Here is a 25,376-nt window from a genome sequence, read left to right as displayed (position 1 = left end):
CAGCACCTAATGCTGGAGAACCCCCTCATCCCAGAAAACAAACCAGTTGATTTTTCCTGCAACATATCAGTACTTAACATGCTGTTTGTAGCCAAGCACCACTGGAGAAAGCTGTTGGCGTTGCCTCCTGGCCTTAGCTCCTCATCCCAGCTCCAAACACCTTCTTTCCTTTTGCTCCCATTCTCTCCCCATTTAATCCAGGGTCAGTTGCATTCAGCCAACTGCATTTTATGGACATTCATGTTTCACTTGCCAGGACACCCAGCCCCAAGCACGGGGCACACAAGGATTTGTGCTGGCTCTGGGAAGAACTTAGACCAAGATCATCCACAGTTGGGTCTCATGTACACCCAGCTCACCTCAGCAGCCAAGTCTGTCTCTCTGACTGGAGCTGGCATTCCACTGGGGATGAACTCTCCCAGATTCACTCGCCACAGATACAACCCTTATTCTGAATGACTCTGCTCTCAAAAGGAGAGAAACCATTTCAGAAAAGGGAATAGCCCAGTTTGACAGTCAGAAACCTGCCCTCATCTGATGCCTTTGTGAGTCCTGTGCTTAAGAGGCAGAAAGTCTGGGTGAATTTGAAAAGGAATCAGGTAACCTTGTTTTTATTGTGTTTTAGCAGAACCCTGCAGCCAGATAAGCAAACATGCAGAATACAGACCACAGCAGCTGAATGTCCTGTGTGGCAGGATCACCATTAATCCCTATTCCCAAATACTCTGCCTCCCCCCATCTGCATAACAGCCTCATTTTAGGCAGAGTAAGAGTCACTTAATAAGAAAGTAGAAATTGTGGCAATTTTACTGTTTAGATACCCACAAACATCATCGTTTCCCTGATAGCCAAGGCTATAAACCTACCAAATGTTCACTCCCTGCTCCCATCTCCCATGTTAGAGGATGTTCAAGGAGAAACATGCATCAACCTATGAAGGAAAGGGGTCAAGTGGCAAAGGAGGAAGATTAAGCCATGATTTGCAGCTGGGCAAGCAGAAAACACTGCCCCAAAGGTCTCACCTGAAGAGCTGACCCCCCTGAGCAGAGATATATCAGCTCTGCCAGCTCTGTGATTCATGGGGTGCTGCTTTCTGCTGGTGCAGCTCTCAGGAGAAACAGAGATTCCTGTAGAGCACTCAAGGCTGTTTGCCTAGAAAAGGGGGCAATGGAAGGACACCTCAGTTTTAGGAGAGGATTGAGGGGAAAAAGCTGTAGGTCCTCCTCTGCAGAGCACCCTGGAACTGTTTGTTCTGGAGATACAACAAACCAAATGGGAGGAACCAGGAGAGACCTGCTGGAGAATGGGGAGAAGGGATGAAGCAGGAGGCAGCTGGAGGAATTCTGGGGCTGATAAGAAGGGTAGGCAAGCATGTTTAAAATAAAAATAAGCTGCACTCAACTACCTGGACAATTAATGATAACTAATGATAAAAATAATTAGTGCAATTAGTGCCTCATTGGTGCCTATTTATGTAACTGCTCAGGAAAGATGGAAATTATCTAGCCATAGTTTTGGAGTGCTCTGAAGAGTCAAGGAATTGATTCTTAAATTTAAAAAAAAGAGTAATTTAGGAGAGCAAACATAATAGCTGTGTGATACAAGACTTTCCTGGGCTAAGGATCTCCACTGATTAAGGTGGTTTGTACTGCAAATAATTTTGGCCATGTAAACATCTCTCCTGATTACATCAATCTCCACAGACTGACTTTGTACTCCTGCATCCTCTCCAACCTCCTAAATTTACTTTCAAATCTTCTGACTATTATTACTATTACTATTTTTAATCCTCTGGTTTGCAAAACACACTAGATATGAATTAGGGCAGATCTGATGCCCTGAGGAAACCAATGGAGAGAGAAGGGGAGAGACTGAAAACCAGTCTGAGAGTTTATATGGCATAGAGAAGGTCAGTCAGGTCCATCAGGCAAATTACAGTTGTGTAAAGGTAATAGAAAGAAATAAACCCCAAACTCCCCTTTCTTCAAAGCCAAATCTCAGCAGGAACTTCAGTTATATACAGGAAATCAGAGCCACATCCTAAACACTTGATTTTTGCATGCAAGCTGCATTAAGGGAGGCATCTTTAATAAATTGGGCTACATTTGGAAGAGCCATTTTAATTCTCTAATTAGCATGCGTGCAATGAAAGCCAACTGTGCGTGTTTGTGTGTACACAGCTCTGGGAGAGGGGGTTTAATGAACTGGAGCTACTGCAACTTCAACTGAAGTTTCATTTTGTCAGTGTTGTGATGCTGGGATGCAGCTTTCGACCCCACAACACACTTTTCCACCTATAAAATATCCTCTTCCCTCTTCTTTTTTTTTTTTTTTTTCCCATGGAGTCATAGAATGATTTTGGCTGGAAGGGACCTTAAATATCATCCAGTTCCAATGCACTGCCATGGGCAGGGACACCTTCCACTATCCCAAGGGTTGCTCCAAGCCCCATCGAACCTGGCCTTGGACACTTCCAGGGATGGGGAAGCCACAGCTTCTCTGGGCAACCTGTGCCAGGGCCTCCCCACCCTCACAGGGAAACATTTCTTCCTAATATCCAACCTAAACCTACTGTCTTTCAATTTAAAGTCATCCCCCTTTGTGCCATCACTATGTGCCCTTGTCAAAAGTCCCTTTTTACTTGGGTTCATGGACTTTGGCAAAGTGGAAGAGGGGTAAAACAAAAGGAAAAGCTACACAAACATGTGTTGTGGTTTAGCTCCAGCCAGAAACTAAACTCCAGAGAGCCACTCACTCCCTCCCCACTCACTGGTGGGGTGGGGTGAGGAGCAGGAAAGGCCTTGACTCTGTATAATCACTGCTTTTCAAGAACTAGAACATCCCTGGGTTATCCATGCTGCTTTTATCCCAAATCCAAAACAGCCTCCTGCTCACCACTATGAGGAAAATCAACTCCATCCCAGCCAAAACCACCACAGCATCCTACTCTGGCTTCACTTTAAAAACAAATAAAAAACCCCCAGCAACAAAAAAAGATAACAACCAATAAAAAAATAACAACACAGACAGACCCACAGAACGCCCTTTCACTGTGGGTCATATTTTTCTTTATCTACCACCATTCTCTGCCATCTGCAATCAGCACAAGCAAAGTTTTATAGGATCAATACACATCCTACCACCATTAATCACCAATAGAAACAAAAAAAAAAGAAGTGAGGCTGACAAAAAAATGCCATAAAAGGGCTGAAGAAAAGGTGAGAATAGATGAGGGAAAAAAAATGAAAAGGTTGGGATAAAGAAAGACCTGCAGCAATTTAAAATAAACTCACAGTCCATCCTGCAGCTCTTGAGTATCGTTTGAGGTCCCCAGAGATCGAAGACTTCTTTCCAGAGAGGTCACTGTCAACAGCACAGAAAGAAAAGATAAAGGAACAGGACACTTTTCCAGAGAAAAAAATGCTGGATTTTAGTTCAGCTGTTTGTCTGGTAATTTTATTTTTATTTTTTTTTAAATACAGTGAAGTATTTGAACAAGTAACCCATGAGACAAAGGGGACACCATCCAGCAACAGCCATTACAACAGAAGGGATAAACTGAGTTCCCTGGATCCATAAATGGTGAATCCATGAATCTGTGCCACGACATGATGGAATATGACCCCTTGTAAGAGCAAGAAAACCTCCATCCCATGGACCTTGCACAGGTCTCTGACTGTTCCAGCCTTGGGATGGCACAGAGATGTGCATGGAGCATCTCCAGCTGGAAAAGTGCCCCCAGTGAAGAGGCAAGAAGTCGCATAATAACTATTTATTGCTCTGAATAAAAATTAAGAGGCAGAACATTGATGTTCACTGCAATATTTTCCTCCTTCTTGTTCAAGACCTTAGCACTCAAAATCTTTTCTATTTCTGTTTTCTTTTCTATTTCTATTCTAAAACAGAACCCTTCGCTGTGATCATCTCCTGTGTTGGAGAAATATTTGGGTTTTTCCTTCAGGAGAGGAGGATACTCTATTCTAAGGACACCAGGAAGGTGGAAATATGGTTTGCTTTGCTTTTAATGACTTCAGATTTAAGAAATATATATATGTCTATGTGTGTATATATAAAAGTAACAGAAAACTAGAAGTACAGTTGTCTTTTTAGACCCTTGAATTTCACTGTCTCAAATTCACTTTCAAATTAAAAACAGGTCACTACTGCTGGACTTAGCACAGCAAGTATGAAAAGCATTTGAAGATTTTCCACAATGAAACATGTTAAATAAATTACATTCTTGATATTTACATGTGGGATTTTTCTCGGGATGCTCCCAGTTGTAAAAACTCATCACCCGTTATCAGTCACGCTTCAGTATTTAAGGAAAGAAAGAAGAGCAGATTAGAAACATGGCTCAATTATTTCTGCAGAAATTTAAGAAATCCTCTGTTTTAATGACTCTGCAGACTTGGACTTGGCCTGTAACTTTGAACAAGTCACTTAATTATATTTCCACTGACAGACCAAATCCTCTCTTCTCTTTTGGGCTCCACTGGCTTGACACCAAAAGTCACTAAATAGCACAAAAAATAACTAATGTGCCTGAAGAACATGAATATTCAAACAAACCTTGAATACAACCATATATTTCTACCCCAAATGCTAGGTCTCCATAACAGATTTTAGTGCAGAGTTTGGAGATTCAGTAAGATAAAGCCTCAAGTAATTGTCTATAACTGAGCTAATAATTATTCTTCTTTGCAGGAAGCACAATATTTTAAAGAATAAATTGAAATTTTTCACTAATAACCATTTGCTTCTGTAGAAGAACAGATCTGATCCTGCAGAGATCTCATGGATATTAGAATTCCTTCTCTTCCCCTCTCTGCAATCCTAAAAACCCAATCTCCCATGCAATCTCTAAGCCCTCTATTTCAAATACAAAATTTTGCATCAACTAAAAATACTTCTGGGCCCATCAACCCTTGGAAACAAAGCAGAGTGTGGTCCTTGGAGAATGGACAGCAAGTCAAGGTAAAGAAAGGACTTGTGTGGACATTGAATTTGTAAGAACATGTTAATGTCATTTGTGCAACTCCAGAAGGAAAAACAGCAGCTGGAGTATCCATGAACTTCCCCAACCTGGCCTGCAAAAATCAGGACAATTCAAAGTGAATTTTGCTACCACCTGCTTTGGGGAAGATTGGAGTAGGAAGCAGCTTTTCTACTGTAAAATACCTTTCAAAACTTCACACACCTGCCATTTTACACTGAGGTAAATCCATGAGCTATCAGACTTGTTAAGGATTTTGGAAAACTTGCATAAAAGGAAGAGAATCTGAGACATGAATGCAAGAGATGAGGAAAGCATTTGTCAGTCAGGTGAGAAAATGACTCAGGTTTAAGTCCCTATCCAATAATTTTACCCAATATTCCAGTTTGAACATAGTATTTATGCACTTACATAAAGGTCAGTCATCCTAAAATGATAAGACGGGTTCTTTTGAGCAGTCAGAGGTCACCATTTGATGTAGCTCTTACCTGGAAAATAGTGGGACTAAGATTCCTGAATCTCAGGAAAACCACCCATGGCCTGGGCTGCATCAACACAGGAGTGGCCAGTGGATCAAGGGAGGTGATTCTCCCCCTCCATTCTCTTGCCAGGAGACCCCACCTGGAACACTGTGACCACCTCTGGGACCTGCTGGAGCAAGTCCAGAGGTGGTAACGAGGATGCTCAGAGAGCTGGAGCCCCTGTGTTATGGAGACAGGTTGAGGGAGCTGGGGTTGCTCAGCCTGGAGAAAAGAAGGATCCAGGGAGACCTTGGAGCCCCTTCCAGTGCCTGAAGGGGCTCCAAGAGAGATGGAGAGATCAGGGTCTGCAGTGACAGGACAAGGGGTAATGGCTTAGATTAAGGGGTAAGGGCAGGTTTAAATCAGGTTTCAGGAATAAATTCTTGGCTATGAGGGTGGTGATTAGAACATGTTGCCCAGAGAAGCTGCCCCATCCCTGGAAGTGTCCAAGGCCATGTTGGACAGGGCTTTGAGCACCCTGGTTTAGTGCAAGGTGTCCCTGTCCATGGCAGGGGGGTTGGAGTAAGATGATCTTTCAGGCCCTTTCCAACCAAAGCCATTCCATGATTCTGCGATTAAGTCTGAGCTATTTTGGGCTAAATCTAACCTGCTTGACCACAAATCACTTTATCAAAACCTGTGCAGTTCCTGTGTTGGATGTGGAAAATCCCTCTCAATTTACCAGTTCTGACCACGTGAGCAGTAGCCCTACCAGAGAAGCAAAACATCAAGCTGTGCTGGGGAGATGCTGTGAAGCCACTGTTAAAACAGGTATCTTATTTTAAAAGCCTTGTACTCTTCATTTTGAACAGGACCAGCGTGTGCTGGTCCTGCATGATGAGGCACATCCACAAGGGATCACTGCTGTTGGAACTGCCCTGATTTACAGAAACTGAGGGTTTCAATCCTTAAATCAATGAGGGATAAGAAACCACTGTGAGATGGCAAGGGAGACTCCATCACACCTGAGCTCAGCCTTTAAGATCAAGGTAATGGGACTGTGCACGGCACCAACCTGTTGTGTGCAGTCATTAATGAGCAAGTAGCAGGAGTTAGAGAGGGAAGAGACTCACTAGAGTACTCAGGTTCTCCATCTGGCCAGAACAGGTCTGATTCCTTCAGTATATCCTTCACTGATCAGACAGGATGCACCAAAGCAACCCCATTTACGAGTGTTATTTATTTTACTTATTTATAAGACACTTAGTGAGAGGCAGCTAAAAGCTGTACACTGAACAAAATGCAAAACCTTGATGAAAATATACAGAAAAAAAAAAAGCCATAAATAAGACAATTTCAGCCAGCATTTTGGCTTCTTTTTGTGTGCTAATAGGAAAAAATCAACTAAATTAAATAACCCATGAAAATTGCAAAAGCACTATCAAACAACCTGGTCTAGTGGAAGGTGGCCCTGCCCATGGCAGGGGGGTTGAAACTAGGTGATCTTTAAGGTCCCTTCCAACCTAAACCATTCTGTGACACTATGAACCTTCCCTATGGTCAACAGGGACAGCCCCAAAAGATTAAGAGAAAGAAAACAGATGAAAAGAATAGGAAAAATCTCCCTCTACCCCTTCACACTCCTGTAAGAGATGGCATTAAAAAATGTCTATAAAGCTCATGACCTGGCAGGAGAGTGATCCAGTAGCACATAAAGAGAACTAGCTGTCCTGATTAAGATTTTTATTCAACACATGAGGAAGATTTCCATTTTCACAGCAGAAAAAAGGAGCAGGAATCATTTATGTGTGAGATCAGCCCCAACCAGCTCAGGGCTGTAAAAATCCCCCTTGGTCAGGAAGGAAGTCCTAAAGTGCCCAAAAAGGATTTAAATCACCCCAAAGGCTCAGAACTCTGTAAAAAAAGAGTAAGGAGAGCAAAGAGGGATAAAACACAGGGTGTTTATTACCTGTGCAGTGTTACTCAATAAAATTCAATGGTGCTTTAAAATCCAGGTACAAAGTTGACTTCTTGTTTCATTAAAAATAGTCACTCCCCAAAGGTAGAAAAAATATTACTGAGATTGCCCACAACCTGGAATTTTTGGAAGCTAAACAACAGAAGCATAACGTGGGCAACTTGGGACATCTTGGAACAGCCTGATCCAGGGAAAGGGTGGAATCACAATTCCTGGAAGTGTTTGAAAATGAGTTGACATGGTTTAGAGGGTTTGGTGGCATTCAGTCAAAGGTTGGACTTGGTGATCTTGGAGGTCTTTTTCAACCTCAATGATTCTATGATTTCATGATCTTTAGCATCCCAGGAGGGAGAAGAACCTTCCAGGTGCATGGTTTGGCCTCCAAACACAATGGGGAACCTGAAAAACCCCAGAGAGGCTGCGGCAAGTCAGGAAAAGAAGGAAAAGAGGAGCTGTGATGGGATTTATGCAGCTTGTAGGATGTTCAACACACCATGCCCAGCACAGAAGGAGTAAAACTCCTCATCTGATATAGGGCAGAAAGCATCATGGGCATTCTTCCCCATTTTCTAACCCTAAAAGCTTCTTTCCCTAAAGCGGCTTAGCTGTGCCAAATCTTAGCATCCCTCTCCTGTAAAGCTCTATCCGCTTTTTGGGGAAAGACTATAAAACCCACACATATAAACTGAATGGAACTGACTTTATCAGACAAAAAATAATATGGGTGGTGAACAGAGCAACAACAGTGGAGTATCTTATGGGCATTTCTTCAACCTGAAAGCACTTTAAAAGGCATTATAAATTCATAGATTCATAGATTTTAAAGGCCAGAGAGAGCAATTCTGATTATCCAATCTGATTTCCTCCCATAAAACTTTGTCCTATCACTCCTACATCAAGACTCCAGACTGCAGCTGGACTAAAGTATATCTTATAAAAAGACATTTGAATCTTGATTTAAAGGTTCGAAGCAAAGCCAAATCCATCAGGTCCGCTCCATAAGCAGCTCTAATGGCCAGTTATCATCATACAGAAAGATTGAATTTGTCCAGCTTTAACTCCTGTCTCCTGATCTCCTTCTGTGTGAGAACCTTAGATTAATGAGTCCTTTGCTATTTATTTGATGTCTTTCTTCCTACAGAGGTACTTACACACCACGGGTGAGTCCTGTCAGATGCCTCACACAGAAATTTGGATGGCACAGATTTTAAAGTCTGGTTTGCAGACTTCAAACAGTTGTGTCTCCATTTTTGCAAAGTAGTTTCAAGCATTTAAAGTACAGGCATTGTCATTACCTGCTTCACAGAGCACTCAACTCAGGCAACTCTTAGCAGAAAACACATCATCACCATCTCAAGGGGAGAAACAAAGACCAAGAGAGGTTGTTCAAACCCTAATTGAATGGATTAATGGAATTCTAACAAAGAATGAAAAGAGAAATTGGGTTGTGGCATTTAAAAAAAAAGATGTGCCACTCATCCTGAGGTGTTATCAGGATAAACTCCACGACTGTAGGAGTTTTGATTACAGAAGAGACATATCAAGTCAGGCCTAACCTGGCTGGTTTGGATAATGGTGTCTGTAACAGCACAACACAGGCTCACAAGCAGGCTGCAAAACTTCAGACTGAGCCCTCAGTTTGGAGCAGAAGTTACTGCCATTCATCACTACCACTGCCAAATTAAAACTATTAGTGCTGGAGCAACCAGATTTGATGCTACTGCAGGTATTTCTGTGAGTTCTGGTGTGGTTGTTCACTCACCTGCAAGCCAAGTACCCATGGTCACAGCTGGGAAGTTCAAGCTCCCACAGGGGCCATAATCCCTTGTTTACATGGGATGTGTGTCACCAACAGAAGGGTCACAAAACCCTTGTAGTCATGGAAAATTTGATGCTGGAATTTTCCTGGCAGTTAGAGCATACACAACTCCTCTAAAGAAGAGATGACTATGTTTTAGAAGTTTTGCTTGCCATCCTTCTTCTAACAAGGATCTCTTACTGCAAGGACTGGGGCTCTGCCCCTGGGACACACTGGGGCATCATTACACAAACAAGGAGGCACTAAAATCCTCTCCCTACACCAAGGCCAGGCCTTTCTGCCACCCAGTCCCTACAGACACGGAACAGAACAGACACAGAAGGTGTTCAGGTGATTAAAAAGCAACTGTAAGGTCTTTTGTAAAATCAGCACCAACAAGTTTTGATTCCTGTCTGACATTAGTGTATTTTAGATCTGGGGTACCATGACATCAACTTCCATTGTTAGTTTACATCTGTCTGCAAGACAAATTCCTCCAGCCTAATCCAACAAAACTGATGAGCCAGACTTGTCTCCAAAGGAGGGAAGCACTCTGCATCTCCAGGGCCTGGGGATCCAGGAGCAGGAGTAGCATCTCTGCTCAGTCTACATAGTGAAGAATAACAGCAGAGTCTTGGTGTTGGTGTTTTTATAAGGGAGATGGATGTTCTGCAAGCTCACAAGACAGGCTCTGAACACAGCAGTGCTGCAGCATATTAGAAAATAAGTCTGGCTTGTTCCACCTTTCTGCACTCTAACTCCCCATTGTAACAGATGACACAATTAAAAATAGAAAAGGATGTGGTATCAGCAAGGATTGGGATATATCTGTGCCTGTTTAATGGAACATATGGTGGAATATTTTTACATCTTATAAAGGACTGTGTATTGGACATGTGCTGCTGCTCGGGAGATGCAGCAGCAGAAAAGCTGCATTAATATTTGCTCTGTGACAAGAGGAGCTGCCACACACCCTGTACAGGCACAGGAGTCATCAGCAGGACAGCACACAACTGACTGGGAAACCTTTCATTATACGCACCATTGGAGTTAATTCGGAACACGTTGGCTGAAGTCTCCTGAAAAAGCTCCTGCAGTTCGCTGGGATCAATCTGGGTGGCTGTGGAGACAAAAACAGAAGAGATATTTTAATACAGGAGGCCACTGATCACTTCGAAAGGGGGATGGGCCTTTGAAGGGGGGTGCAGGTTCCTCTTTGCTGCAGAAATTTAGCCCAGGGAGGGTGGTTTACTGTAGTTTTACACAGTGTCTGACCGTGCAACTTGCACTGGACTGGCAGATCAGCCCCTCAGAACAGTGAAGATGCTGCTGCAACACGGTGGATAGGGGAGACTGAGACAGCATTTGTAGGAATTATTAGCAACTGGAACTCAGTTATCAAGTGGGAATATCAGAACCCCAACTGAATGAGAAACCACAATCCCAACATCATTTAACCATCACTTCCCAGAGCAGGAGGGCAAGTGAGCGGCTCCTGCCTGCATGAAAAGGGAGGAAGCAGCAAGCAGAGCACAACTGCTCCATGGGCTGAAAACCTGTGGGACTTCTAATCCCCAAGAGATGCTCCTCTTTTTCCTATTTCTTCCCGATAGCCCAACTGCAAAGGGCAATGAGTCAGTGCCAGGAATTGCCATTGCTATTACTGCTGTGTTTTTGGGGTTTTCTTTTAAGCTTCATTTCTTCATTTCCCAACTTTAAACCCCCTTAAACTATCCCAAGCTTCTGCACAGCTTCACCACCTCCTGACAAGGAGTGATGTGAGGTTGTCCTGGGCTATACTATAGAATCATAGACTCATAGGATGGTTTGGGTTGGAAGGGACCACTTAGTTCCAATCCTCCAACCCCCCTGCCATGGGCAGGGACACCTTCCACTAGACCAGGTTACTCTGAGCCCCACCCAGCCTGACCTTGAACACTTCCAGGCATGGGTATCTACAGCTTCTCTGAGCAACATGTGCCAGGGCCTCACCATCCTTATAGTAAAGAATTTTTTCCTAATATCTAATATAAACCTACCCTCCTTCAGCTTAAGGCCATTAATTATGGCCATATTACACAGAAGGGATACATCACTTAAAGAAGGTTTAAACTGGTAGGTTTACAGATGGTTGAGCCCTATTCTGTTGCCCAGCTGTGTCAGCTTTTACAGGTTTCCCAGAAGCTGCTCTACCTGAAACTTTGGTCATATCCAAAAGCACCCCAGGGCTTGTACATCCGACACACTACAGTGCCTTCAAACAGCCCCTGCTATCAGCAAGGTGCTCCTCTGAGACAAAGCATTAGAGAGACTCAAAGAGGAGCTATGATTCATATCTTCAATTTTTATAACACACTCTGCATCCCTCAACCCGATTTCCCTAAGCTGTTAAAAAGCCACATGCCCAACCTGTGTTTGGAAGAGCAGAAAGTCAGTGATGGAGCAAGGCAAAAACCCAGGAAAATGGAATAAAATGAGAACCCCACTTGATGCGCTGCTCAGGTTAGTCCTGAGGATGCATCTCCTGGCACTTGAGGACAAGCTTGACATCCGAAGGCCAGGTTTTCCACTGCTTCTCACACTCATGTGAGAGGGTTGAGCCCTGGAACAGCTGTAAATAAAGTCATGGATCAGCCTCTCGGGTTGACACAAATCCAGGGTATTAAATGGTGTTTCATCCAAATGCACAGGGGCTCATTGCTAGAGATTTTCCCACTCTTCTCTTGCAGCACTTCCTCCTAAATCAGCTGTCCCAGACACCCCTTTCCTTTGCTTTATAGAGTCTGTACAACACCAGAAATGAGCTGGAGCTCCCCCTTCCCCCAGGAATTTCACTTGTTACCAACAAGATCCAGCTCTCATTAAATCACTGGCAAAAGAGCAGCACAGGATAAGATTTTTAACTCTTTACAGACAGTGATGACCCCCGTTTCAGGAGGTTTTCCTTGGATTTTCAGGGTGCTGACATGCTGCAGGTTAGTTATGGGAATATGAGCAGCCAGGACATGACTTCAGCTCGGCAAAATTTCCAGTTGCATGTGCTGAGAGGGCTGGGCCACACATTTTGTGACATAGACTTTTTTAGATAGGTGGCAGGTTTTTTTAGTTGGTTTTTTTTTGAGAGGAGGGGTTTTTTTACCCTTTTATTTCCAACACTGGATTTGCCTTAATGGATTTTTAGCCATTTAGTGATCCTGGATCCATGTGCACTCAGGTGTTGAACAAATCCTCAGATGAACCATGAGGAACCAAACCAAGGGTTGGAAACTCCTTCAAATCTTCAATTATTGCATTAAACTTCCCAAAATAACGCACACTGCAGACTTCAATGTGTCTCCACATGGGGACATTCCTGCAGATCCACATCATCCATTGGTGTGGAGACATTTAAAACGCCCAAACTACCCCAAAAGTAAAGACGAAATATCCCAAATGTTGCAAAGGGCTGGAAAATCACCAGTTTCATTCCAAGGACTGCCAGTTTTATTCCAAGGAATGCACACCTGCATTTTGGAGTCCCTGTGACACTGTGAGAAAGAAACACTGAGCAACACTATGAGTCCAGAGTTAAAAACTACCCAGAAATTCAGGTGCTAATTTGGGAGGGTGAGATTTATTTAAATTTATTGGTGGGACACCATTTTTCTCACCCTCTACCTCATTTCCTAATGGAAAAGAGGGAAAATGCAACAGGACAATGTGCGAGGATCGTACTGTGAGGATATGGAAATGTTTTTTGAAGCCTCTGTGTATTCATTTTAGCCAAATGCAAGAGGACTGTAAGATGATGAGCTTCCCATCCAAGGCCTGAAATCTCAATCCATAAATATCTACCAGAGAGCACCATATCACCCTCACAACTCAAAAAAAAGCAAATTAAATTTAAAAAATAAAAAAAATCAAGGCAGACAAAATCTTTGGCCAGAATTTCCAAACAATTACTTTGAAAACGCAGTTCTTGGAGAATGGCTGAGAAAATCACACTGAATGTGGCTTCCAGTCCCCTGCCCCAGGGCTTTTATTTCATGTCACAGCATGCTGCCAGTTCTGGTTTTATTTTGTTTTTTGTTTTACAAAAGAAAACAAAATAGTAACCAGGAGGTTATTTTAACTACTCCAGTCTCGAGCTTCAACACATCAAGCCAATATGTAGCTACTCAAGGAGGATTCAGCAGCTCAAGCAGACAAGCAAAACAATTTTAAAGCAGCAGCAGAAAGCAAAGTTAAAATGCATCTGTACTACCAAGCTAAGGAAGACAACACGAGAATGAGATGGAAAGTGAATGTGAGGTACATCTGTGCCTAATAAAAAATTAAACATCTTTGATTGCATCAAGTGAATACTAAAATATTATGATTCTCCAAGAAGGAGTATGAGGTTTCTGATGTGCATTAAATGCTGATATGCATTAAATACATGTCCTGACACTATTAGAGTTCGGGCCACAACTGGGAAAAAATGACTTTTATTTACGCTGTGGGTCCTGGAAGCTGTGAAGGTTTTGCAGTGAATATGTTACAGAATCCCAATGCAAATCTTTCCTCCTTCACTTCCTTAACTGGACAGTTCCAAAAACATTTTTACAGTTTTTACATTTATTTTCCAGGAAAATCCCCTTGGCAGGAGAGAGAACAACCCAACTTGCTCTGCTATCAGTTCAACCTTGTCCCCGCCTAGCAAATAGTGACAACCTGTTATATTTATTGCAACTCATAGAAATCACAGAATGGTTTGGGTTGGAAGAGACCTTAAAGAGGTCATTCAAAGCCTCCCACCATGGGTAGGGACATCTTCCACTAGACCAGGTCACTCAACTCCCCATCCAACCAATTCCTAAAGCAGCAGCACCCAACAATGGCATTTATCTGCCCATTTAAATCCTATTCTGCCCACATAACCCTTATTCCTTTTGCCTGAAAAGCTACCCAGACACCAGGTAGGTGCAAAAGATGGAAAGACGAGCTTTTCAATCCATGCTCTGCCAAAGCAAAGTGTGTCAACACACGCCCTGGACAACTGCAAGGGGAGATCTCAGCAGGGAAAGGGATTGTAAGGAGATAATTCAACTTGAGTGTGGTGGCCTGACCATGACTGGACACCAGGTGCCCACCAAAGCAGCTCTGTCACTGCCCTCTTCAGCCAGACAGGAGGAGAAAATATGACAAAAGGTTTGTGGGTCAAGATAAGAACAGGGGAAGTAACTCAACAGTTACTGTCACAGGCAAAACAGACTTGACTTGGGGAAATAAATTGAATTTATTACCAATCAAAACACAGTGTAGGATAATGAGAAATTATCTGAAAACACATTCACCCCTCTCTTCTTCCCAGGCTCAACTTCACTCTAGATTTTTTCCACTTCCTCCCCTCCAGTGGTGATGGGACAGGGAATGAGGGCTGTAATCAGTCCATCACACATTGTGCTCCTTCCTCCTCTGGGAGAGGATTCTTCCCACTCTCCCCCCAGCTCCAGTGCTGGGTCCTACCCAAGGAGGCAGTTCTGCAGGAACTGCTCTATCATGAGTCCTTTCCACATGTCCTTTCCACGGGGTCAGTCCTTCAGGGCACCTTTGGGGTGATACCCCCTGGGGTCACAAGTCCTGCCTGAAGAACTGTTCCAGTGTGAGCTCCTGTCTCCACAGGTCCTGCCAGGAATCTGCTCCGGTTTGGGCTTCCCATGGGGTCACAGCTTCCTTTGGGCATCCTCCTGCTCTGGTTTGGAGTTCTCCATGGGCTGCAGGAGGATCTCTATTCCCCCATGGACCTCCATGTGCTGCAGGGGCACAGCTGCCCCACCATGGGCTGCACCACGGGCTGCAGGGGAATCTCTGCTCCAGCACCTGGAGCACCTCCTGCTCCTCCTTTCTCATCGATTTTGGTGTCTGCAGGGCTGTTTCTCTCATATTCCCACTCCTCTCTCTTGGTGTCATGTAGGCAAATTCTGGCACCTTCTCACAGAAACTATCCCTGCAGCCCCCCCAGCACCAAAGCCTCGCAACATAAACCCAACACAAGGAGGTAGATCCTTCTCATAATCCATATTCCTGCAGTCCTGGAAAGACCTGTATTGCCAAGACAGGCTCAGAAGGCGTTCTGGGGGTGCTTTATCCCAGTAATTGCTTCCTCCAGGCAAAAATCAGCGAGACTGCAGCAGGTTTAAATCTGCACATGCAGCACCATCTTAAAGCCTTTCTGTTATGAGAAAGTGGAATCTTGACCTCTTTGCTACCTCCTTGCACTTTGGATCAATGCCAAAAAGAAAACAAACAAACAAGCAAACAAACAAACCAAACCAAACCCCAAAAAACCAAACAAAAAACCAACAACAAAACAACAACAACAACAGCCAAAAAACCCCCACAAAACCTGAATCATGGAATCGTTTAGGTTGGAAAAGACCTTTAAGATCAAGTCTAACCATTAGCCCAGCACTGCCAAATCCATCACTAAACCCTGTGTCTAAGTAACACATCTACACATCCCCTAAATCCCCGCAGGGGTAGTGAGTCGATCACTTCCCTGGACAGCTCCTTCCAATGCTGGACAACTCTTTCAGCGAGGAAATTGTTCCCAATATCCAACACAAACCTCCCCTGGCAAATCTTGAGGCCATTTGCTCTTGTCCTATCACTTGCTACTTGGGAGAAGAGACCAAACCCCACCTGGCTACAACCTCCTTTCAGGAAACTGTAGACAGTGGTTGAGAACCTTAAAAATTCATACAAGCCTTACACAGGGTTTTTGCCACCACTATTCCAGAGAACACTCAGAGTGGGCTGCTTTCCACTTTCCAGTGCAATTCTTTATTTAGTCTTTATTTCTTTATATTTAATTCCTCACACTTCTGTCCACGGGAGACACTCAGGGTGAGGACTGACCACTCGTGGGATGTGGTGTCGGTGCTTGGAGCAAAACACAACACAGGAATCTGCGGTTTGCTTCCCCCAGTCCTGATCAGGAGGGGGAAGATGCTTCTGATGCATGTGGGGCTCTCAGGTGCTGTGACAGCTCCAAGCACCACGGACAGCGGCTTTGGAAGGGAAAGGAGAAATCCCAGCAAGCTGCTGAGCAGGAATCTCTTTCAGTTCCTCTTCAAGACAAGCCAAATGCAAAACATGACCAGGCTTATAAGGTCTTGTCTCTAGTGATCTGGATCTAATTAATGCCCAAAGGGAATTGTAGAGGTCCAGGACAACACACGTGGTAAAGGCACCTACAGGAACATCCTTTTGCCTAATGTTAATGAAAACTGCCTGTGTTTGCCACGTTAATCTTCCCTGCCTATTAATTATTTCACACTAATTTGAAGCTCCTAATGGCTTTTCTGCAGCCAGGTGAAGTCAGTTGCCTCCCTGAACTCAATTTTGCAGCAAACCCAAAATAACTCATAAGCTCCAGAAAAGAAGCAGCAATACTTAAAGTAACTCCAATAAAAAAGGAGGAGAAGAGGAAAAACAGGACAAGAATTTGATCTTTTTACTTACAATACTTAATGTGGCTGTAGCAAAGCAACTTGGCACCTCAAAGTGTAATGCATTTATCCCCAAAGCACCACCAAGAATTATGTCTGTGTTCTGTTAAAGAAAGTCACAGATTTCCTGCATCTGAATCTCTCTTTTGAAAGCTTTAAGTGAAGCTACAGCATCATCTTTTGCTGAAGAAGCTCCAAAAAGAAAGTTCCTTGGTATCCAAACTGCTTTTTTTTTTTTACCATGAGACACCTGCAAGGAGTAAAGAGCAGGTAGGGAGCAACCTGCTCACTCTGATTTCAATCCATGCACCCCAAATCCTCAGTTTACCTCCACCAACATGGACTAAGTACCACTGCACCCAGCCCTGGGGATCAACCCCTTCACAGCCCAGCCGAATGGATAAATCTCACCCATCCAGCATCTTGTTCCTTCTCCAGGACCACAGGAACCATTGCAAGGCTTCAATCCCTACCTTGGAGGTTTTTCATAGAATTATCTAAGAGAGTAACTCTTTATTGAAGATTATGATCCACAGTCCATGTGCTTCTGGCACTGGGAAATGAACTCAAGGGTTCATCTCAAGGAAGAGTTTGATTTCCAGCTGCTGGCCCAAGAGTAAGACATTTGCTCTGGAGCAAAATGGCAAATCCATGTCTTTATTTCAGTTTTTCCAGAACAACTAACATAAAAATGAGAAGGTGGAAGAAGATGAAAGACGCAAAGGGAGAAAAAGAGTAAGGACAAAGGAGCAGATTGTCATGGGAAGATGATCTCATCTCATCTCATGGCTAGGCTTTGCGAACAAAGATTTGGGAAGGCTCTATCCACATTTGCTACAGGTGCGCTGGTGGCTTATGAGGCCAATACGTGACAGACATATCCGATTGCAAAAGGCACAGCAGAAAGACTCCTTAGATGGTGTATTCTGCAATACACGGTTCTTTCTGCGCTGCCTTTTCTCCTCGAGAGTGATCCTGCGTGTGTTCTCGAAGGAGACAGCTGCGTTATAGATGGTGTGTCTCCAGGCCTCCCGATTTGAGGCCAGAGTAGACCAGTTGTGTTGATCAATATGGCCAAGGCTGAGATGTTGTTTCAGGGAGTCCTTGTATCTTTTCTTCGGGGCTCCTCTCATGTGACAGCCAGTGGCAAGTTCACCATAGAGCAGGATCTTAGGGAGGCGGTGGTCCTTCATCCTTGAGACGTGCCCTGCCCATCGCAGCTGCGTTCTCAGTAACATGGCCTCAATACTTGTGACAGCTGCTTGCTCTAGAACAGATGTATTGGTCACGTAATCTGACCAGTGGATGTTTAAGATTGAACGGAGGCAGCGTTGATGGAAGCGCTCTAGGAGACGTAGGTGGTGGCGGTAGATGACCCATGATTCGGAACCATATAAGAGAGTGGACAACACTATGGCTTTGTAAACACTGATCTTGGTGCTTTTCTTCAAGTGTTTATTACGAAAATCCTTAAGAAAAAGACAAGCAAGAACTGGTGGGTGCACAGACACCTACACCCACTCCAGACGTGTCCTTTAGCCACCAGTACTTCGCAGGGTGCTCCTCCCTGGGGACTCTGGTTTCCGATCCCATGTTTCATACCAGCCCTTGGTCTCTTCCACTGCAAGAACAACGATGCTGCCTTTCCATTTCATATAAACCACAGGAACCTCATTTCTCCTCATCACCTCTGCTCTCCTGTTGAAACTGGTCAAAAAACCTTCAACAAGTACCAGGATAGAACGGATTGGCCAAGAGCATGTTTGAACAAGGTTCCTTTCCTCAAGGAGAAGAGCTTAAAATAGAAGAGAATGAGAGAAGCAGCATCATGTCTAATGTTGCAAAGTTGTTCCCAGCATTCGAACGTAGGAGGTCTTTATTTCCTCCTGCTGAAGTTTGAGAGAAATAAGTGATAAAGGAAAATGTAAGCAAAAAATCACACTCATCAGGCAGCATGATTTTCATCAGCGTTGGAAAATGTGAGGCTGTTTCACATGGAAAAGCTCTGAGGGTCTTTGCTGTAGATTTGGGCAGTGACTTGGACAAAAAAAAACGAGTCTGCTCGGCACAAAGATCACAAAGAGGGGGCACCGAGGGGATTCCATGTTTAAAAATGACCTGGAGCTGGTGTCTGCACCAATCCTCTTCCCCTTCTCACACAGTGGGGTCAGTGTATTCTAGAACACAATTAGCTCTGCGTTAACTCAAGATCTCTGTTTGCATTAACACTTGTAAACTCCTGTTCATTTTTGTTTTTTAAATCATCTTCCTGATTTGTCCAAGTTCTTTTGAACATACAAAATAATTTTTTTCCTAGCTTTAGAAATGAAGCTTTACTTGAAGGTGTCTCAGGTGGAAGGACAGATTTCATCCCACCCATCTAAAAAGGAGATGGGATAAGTATTGAAGTACCTGCCTCCTCCTCCTCTCATCGAGAGAAAACCAAGAATCACAGAAACATAGAATATCCTCAGTTGGAAGGGACCCACAAGGATCATCAAGGTCCAACTCCTGGCCCTGCACAAGATAACACCAAGAATCTCCTCATGTGCCTGAGAGTGTTGTCCAAATGCCCCTCAAGCTCTGCCAGGTTTGGTGCTGTGCCCACTGCCCTGGGGAGTGTGTTCAGTGCCCAACCACCCTCTGGGGGAAGAAGTATTTCCTAATATCCAACCTAAACCTCCCCTGACACAACTTCAGGCCATTTCTTCAGGTCCTATCACTGATCCCCACAGAGAAGAAATCAGTCCCTGCCCCTCCACTTCAGCTTCACCCTACAGACTTACCCTGCTCCCAACTTACTTCCCCACCAGACACACTTGAAAAAGTATTGAGGAAATCAAAGAAAAAAAACCTCCCATCTATTTAACAGCTCAGATTTTTTTCCTTTGGAAGTCCTACCACAGCTACAGGAAGTTGACAAGAGGACACAGATATTTTATAATCCCTAAACCAAGCTAAATTCAGGGCCTAAACTCCATGAGTTTACCAAGGAGGTAAAGCAGGCAGGGAGAATCATTTCAGGTTGGTAAGGACCCCACCTAGGCATGATTTTTTTTTCTTGGGCTCTCTGAAGCACTTTCAATACCTAAGCCTTTTTTTCCAGACTCTGAGATTTGTGCTTTAATTAACATGTTCCCAGAGAAGTAACTGCAGTGTACAGTGTCCCCAGCACAAATGTTCCCGGTGGAGCTTGTAAGTTTTAACTGGAGCTCAGCATGGTTTTTCCTTGGAAAAGCCTTGGAACTAAAAAATTAAAGAAGCTTTACATATATATGCAATACATATTTCTGAGAGAAATATTAAATATAGAGCCAATCCCAAGGAAAGTCTAAGAAGCCAAGGAAAAAAGGCTATTCAGGCAAAAGCTTCCCACGTAAGTGAGGTCCAGGGCAATGGGACAAAACTCTGCATCTTGGCAAGTGTCTGCGCTCTGGTGGCATCAAAAGGGACAGCCCAGTCATGGAGAATCATCCCTTGTGGAATTCAAGAACATAAAGGATGAGCAATAACTTGCAGTGAAAGAAATTAGGGAAGACACAGAATTAAGAAACTCTCTCCTTCTCGACCTACCTGAGGAAAAGGGCTGCACACAATTTGTACACTTCCATTTCAATTAGCCAAGAGGTAAGTTTTTTTAACTAAGGCACTTGAAAGGAGCATGAAACCCATGGGTGCCATATTCCCATCCTCCCTGTCATAGTTCGAAATCCCATGCAATTCCAAACACAGCACCAAAACTCAGCCACAAAAAGGCAAATCTGTGTATACCTAAGGAGGGCTTCCCAGAAAAAAGGAAGCATAAGGGAATGTTGGAGCTCAGTGAGGCACTGGAAAAGGCTACCCAGAGAAGCTGTGGATGCCCCATCCCTGGAAGTGCTCAAGGAAAAATTAGATTGGGTCCTGAGAAACCTGGTCTAGTGGAAAGTATTCCTGCCCCTGGAATGGGGTTTGAAATGAGATGATCTTTAAGGTTTCTCCCAACCCAACCATTCTGTGGGTCTATGACTAATTATTTTTTTACAGTGCAATCAAGATTCAATCAGATCTGCTTTGTGTTATTTCTAGCTAAGATGTTTCTATTCACTTTTGTTTCCTTCTTCAGCATATCTGCTGATAGCAAACTGCTGAAGAAGAAACCAATGAGACTCTTTAGGTGCTAAACTAGTGCTGGAATCTTCTCAGCCCTGCAGGTCATCACCCTGTGTGGCCAGGACAGCCCAACTGCACACACTGCCAGGGTATCAGCTCCTGTAAAAGGAGTCTGGACGAGGAGATTTGCACCCATGAGAAATCATAGGATGGTTTGGGTTGGAAGGGACCTTAAAGACCACCCAGTGCCAAGCCCACCTGTCATGGACAGAGAAATGTGTTGGCCACTCATTTTTCAGCTGGCCAAGTGGAGAATTCCTCCTTGGTGAGCACCACGTGGCACCTGTGGCCATGTGAGCAACAACAGCCCTGCCCAAATTTGCTCCAGCTCTGAAGGTGGATTTTGTGACTGAACAGCAAAACCACGACCTAAATCCTGGAGAGTCTGCATGTACAACCTTGACAAGCAGCAGAGAAATCCCACACAGCATCAGCAACAGCATGAAAGAAAGTTTCTGGCATAATGTGTCACCCAGAAGATGAGATACAGCACAAAATACAAGAAGAGTGGTGAGACAAAGCAGAGATGCTGCTTCCAACTGATGACTGGGAGGAAGATAGCCAACAAAACTCATGAGAAAAGTCCCAACCAACCAACAGACTTTGCTGAATTACTAGCCCAACAGTTTATTTTAATGTATTATGAACAAGTTCCCTGCTTTTGCAGGGCCACTGGGAATTTATCAGATTTTTTTCCCAGCACTGGGTGACAGTTTCTGCTTTTCAGTCTTTCCTTCTCAAGCTCGTTAGAGATATTATAAAGTGAACATCAGCCTGATATTCTCTATATCTACGTTAAACCACAGTGCTGCCAGAAAAACCTGTTCTTATCCTGCACTGCTTTTCAGGCAGCAGTGAAAAAAAATAAAAAACAACCATCATGAAAACAAAAACAAAAGAACACCGCCTTTTAATTTCTACAACAAGAAAAACAGCAGCTCTGGTTGATTTAGTAGAAGGAAATGTCAGAGACTCACACTCCGTTACTAAAATAAAAAGCCTATAAATTCATGGCTGCAACACGATGGTTAAAAGTGATTTGAAGGTCAGGCACGGCTGGCAGCCCCTGGAAAATGAGTTGGGGGGATTCTCAGCCCTGTTTCACCTGCTCAGATCTCTGTAAAAATGAATAAAATAATTCAGAGAATCACTACTTTCACCACAAAGCCCCACAAGGGTTGAGGGGCTCTTGTCCAGACAGGAAATTTGGGAGAATGTTGATTTTCCATGATGGTTAAATGCAAAATGGACTTAAAATTTTAAGCCAAACTTTAGGCAGAATAAGTGCAGAGCAGAGCTGTGCAACGGATTAAGAAGCTGCTAATTCTGGAGGTGTGGAAATCTCTGCTTTGGTTGGACAGTTTTACAATTAAGAATTTTTCTCCATTTTTAAGCAACTGGGAGACAAAGTTTAAAAGGTTTTGCATAATTCTGATGTATTAAATCACTTTTAAATAAAACAAAATCACTTTGAGTTTTTTTATTATTTTTGCTGGTGGGGGATTAGGAGAAAGTTAAAAGGACAATTCATTTTTGATTGAAATAAATCAATGTACTGGAAAATACCAATTATTTTGCAAAATTCCCCTATCAAATCCTATTCCTTCCTGCTTTCCAAGATGGAAAGTCTAATCATGTTCCCTTCTTCATGCTTCAAAGCAGTAGCAGGAGCAAGAATTAAGGCAGTGTCTGTGTGTATTTTTGAAAGGATACCCAAGTCATTAAGGGAAAAAAAAAAAAGGCAATTTTAGATGTTTGACAGTTTGTTTCATTTTTTAATGATGATGTGGTGCGAGTATATAAATAAAACCTGAGTGAAAGCAAGTTTTGTTTACACTGCTCTTTTCCAAGGATAGTCTGCAGCCCTGTGCTAATGGAAACCCAAACAGAACCAACAGGATGTGAAAATGCAAAAGAATTGCCTGAAAAGCAAAGTGGAAAAGATTGATTAATGTTACCCTTCCTGCCCAAGCTGTGGGACACGTAACACGAAAACAGCCAGCAGAAAAAAGACGAAGAGCCCAAATATTTTTGAAACGTCGTTATTTAAAGATGTATTGGCGATATAAATCACAAAATACTGTTTTTATTTTTAAACTAGCACTTAATCAGCCCGCTCTTCTGGTCTTATTAATGAACTCAGCACTAATTGCCTTCTTAGAAAATATCTTTTGAAAGATCCAGGCTATTAATGACAAAATGGAGATGATTTTTTTTTCCTCCTGATTGAGTCTATGTGATACAAGGAAGCGGTATCAGAAAAATCAGCCAGAAAAGAAAGAAACCTTAAAAATATTACCTCACCACAGTTTCCAGTTGAACACATCTATTAGGATGGGGTGTTGTGGATACTCCATCCCTGGAAGTGTCCAAGGCCAGGCTGGATGGGGTTTGGATCAACCTGGTCTAGTGGAAGGTGTCCCTGCCCATGGCAGGGGTTGGAACTGGATGATCTTTGAGGTCCCTTCCAACCCAAACCATTTCATGATCCAGGTAAATGGGTATTTTCTTCACTCCTTGTAAATTATGGTTTCTACAAACAAAATCCTGAAATGTAGATAATAATGTGTGATCCCAGTGGATATTATGGATAATTCAAGAGCTTATCCTTAATACCATTTTACCAGAGAGGCTCCAGGGTTGGGATGAGTCACTATTCCAACAGGAACAATGAGAGAGGAGCCTCAGGGTATCAACAGTGATGACACTGAGATGGAGATGAACATGGGGTGGGAGAAGGGAGTGCTCTCCTTGATGCCTTGGGCACTGGCACCCCATGACCTCACTCAGCCTCTCCCCAGCCGCTTGGCCTTTCCAAGTCCACACAGAAAGAGTTGTAGGAGGACAGGAGACCCTGGGCATGAGAGCTGTGTAGGTAAAGGATGTGCTGCTGGACCCTCAAGTTGCTTCAGAGTCAACCACACTAGTTGAAGCTCTAGTGAAGAAAATGCCTTTTCTTCTCATTTCTTTCCTCTTCATCACTTCCTTCATTGATCAGAATTATAATTTCAGGCCACCTCAAGGATACAGAAGACAAATTGTTCCCGTGGTAAGTAAAAGCAAAAGTCTTGGAGAGACCTTGCAGAGTCATTGAGACCTGCCCGGAGATTTTTCCTACAAACTAGAAGCCCTCAAGAGATGAAGTGAGATCTGGGATGACAGGACAACAACCAAAACAAAGTGGATGCACTGGGAAACAGCCATGGGGCAATGCAACAGCTGGAATCTACCTGTGGGGAAAAGTGGTTTGTGCATGGACAGTATTGCAAGTGCTGGAGCAGATTTCCAAGTTCAGAATAAAAGTACCAACAGATGCACCCTCCTCTTCTGGAGAACTTCAATTTTCCAGCAAAAAAAGGAGCAAGGTGATTTATTAGATGTCCTGAAGAGGAACGAAAAAGTGCAATACACCCTTTGCCATTTATTGGTGATCTTTATCTACAAGTTTAAATAAGAAAACTATGCTGCTAATTTATGCATAATACTTCATATACCTTCTCAGCATTTACTGAACGGGGGAAGAAAAATTACTTTTGTTTGCTTAAGATGAACCATAATAGAAACAATCTGGCTCAAAGAGCCAGCTCTTTTGAAAGATATCACAAAACCCATACAGGGTTTTATAATCCATATGTACAAAACCCCATACGGTGTTCAGGAAGATGAAATACCATCTGCCAGAGCTTCTGGAGGTCTCCTGGGTTTGTTTCTGTGGGATATATTTTGGAGATCTAGTCATCCACAGCTTATGGGATCTGCAACTGGCCAGCAGAGGTTGTAGCAATGACCATAAAATGTCCCGTTTTCTTGTTCCACAACTACTGCTGGAGTTATTCACGGGAAAGGAAAGACTCAGCTCCCTCTCCCTGGGATTCACATGGACCAAATTTTGGGTTCTCAGACCCCGTGCAAGTTACTGGCAAGCCCCTGTGTTGATCATCACTAGTGAGATGGTCAATGTGGGCAAACATTATACAGTTAGTCTTTTATTTTCTGCACACAGAGGCACATCCACTCAGCAACAGACTCAGTAGAAGCAGAGTGGAACATTATCTTATGTAGGGAAAAAAAAAAAAAGACTTTGCTGTTTCACAGACAATTTCAGGCACAATCATTGAGTTGTGGGGTGGATGGAGCTGGTGGGAATGATAAAGATCATCTCATTCCAACCCCTTGCCATGGGCAGGGACACCTTCCACTATCCCAGGTTGCTCAGAGCCCCATCCAACCTGGCCTGGAACACTTCCAGGGATGGGGCAGCCACAGCTTCTCTGGGCAACCTGTGCCAGGGTCTCACCACCCTCACAATAAAGAATTTCTTACTACTATCTATCTTGCCCCTTGTCACATCTGCACATGCCCTTGTCAAAAGTGATCTCACAGATCTCTCACTGTACAAGACAACCCCCAACCCATGCAGAGCAACACAGCCTGTGACAGTGCCAAAACCAAAATAAAAATAAAAGTTCATTAGAAACTCTTACAAAGCTACCGATGAAATGTAGTCACTCTGTGTATG

At 43.5% G+C, this 25,376-nt stretch overlaps 1 protein-coding gene across 7 annotated transcripts in view; it reads right to left on the bottom strand.

Moving 5' to 3' along the window:
* Positions 1 to 25,376, bottom strand: part of TSNARE1 (t-SNARE domain containing 1) — a 479,220-nt gene that overhangs the window by 305,796 nt on the left and 148,048 nt on the right. For all 7 annotated transcript variants that reach the window (XM_017828461.1, XM_017828457.1, XM_017828456.1 and 4 more), the window contains 2 exons: positions 10,276 to 10,353; positions 3,294 to 3,363 (listed from right to left, as the gene is read on the bottom strand). In XM_017828461.1, the coding sequence (XP_017683950.1) occupies positions 3,294 to 3,363; positions 10,276 to 10,353 (148 nt within the window). The remainder of the gene's footprint in view (positions 1 to 3,293; positions 3,364 to 10,275; positions 10,354 to 25,376) is intronic.

Source organism: Lepidothrix coronata, unplaced genomic scaffold (assembly GCF_001604755.1).
Source record: "Lepidothrix coronata isolate B3197 unplaced genomic scaffold, Lepidothrix_coronata-1.0 Scaffold148, whole genome shotgun sequence".
In the NCBI taxonomy this organism is placed as follows: domain Eukaryota; kingdom Metazoa; phylum Chordata; class Aves; order Passeriformes; family Pipridae; genus Lepidothrix; species Lepidothrix coronata.
The sequence above is the reverse complement of the archived record's forward strand: the minus strand, read 5'-3'. Positions and strand labels throughout refer to the sequence as shown.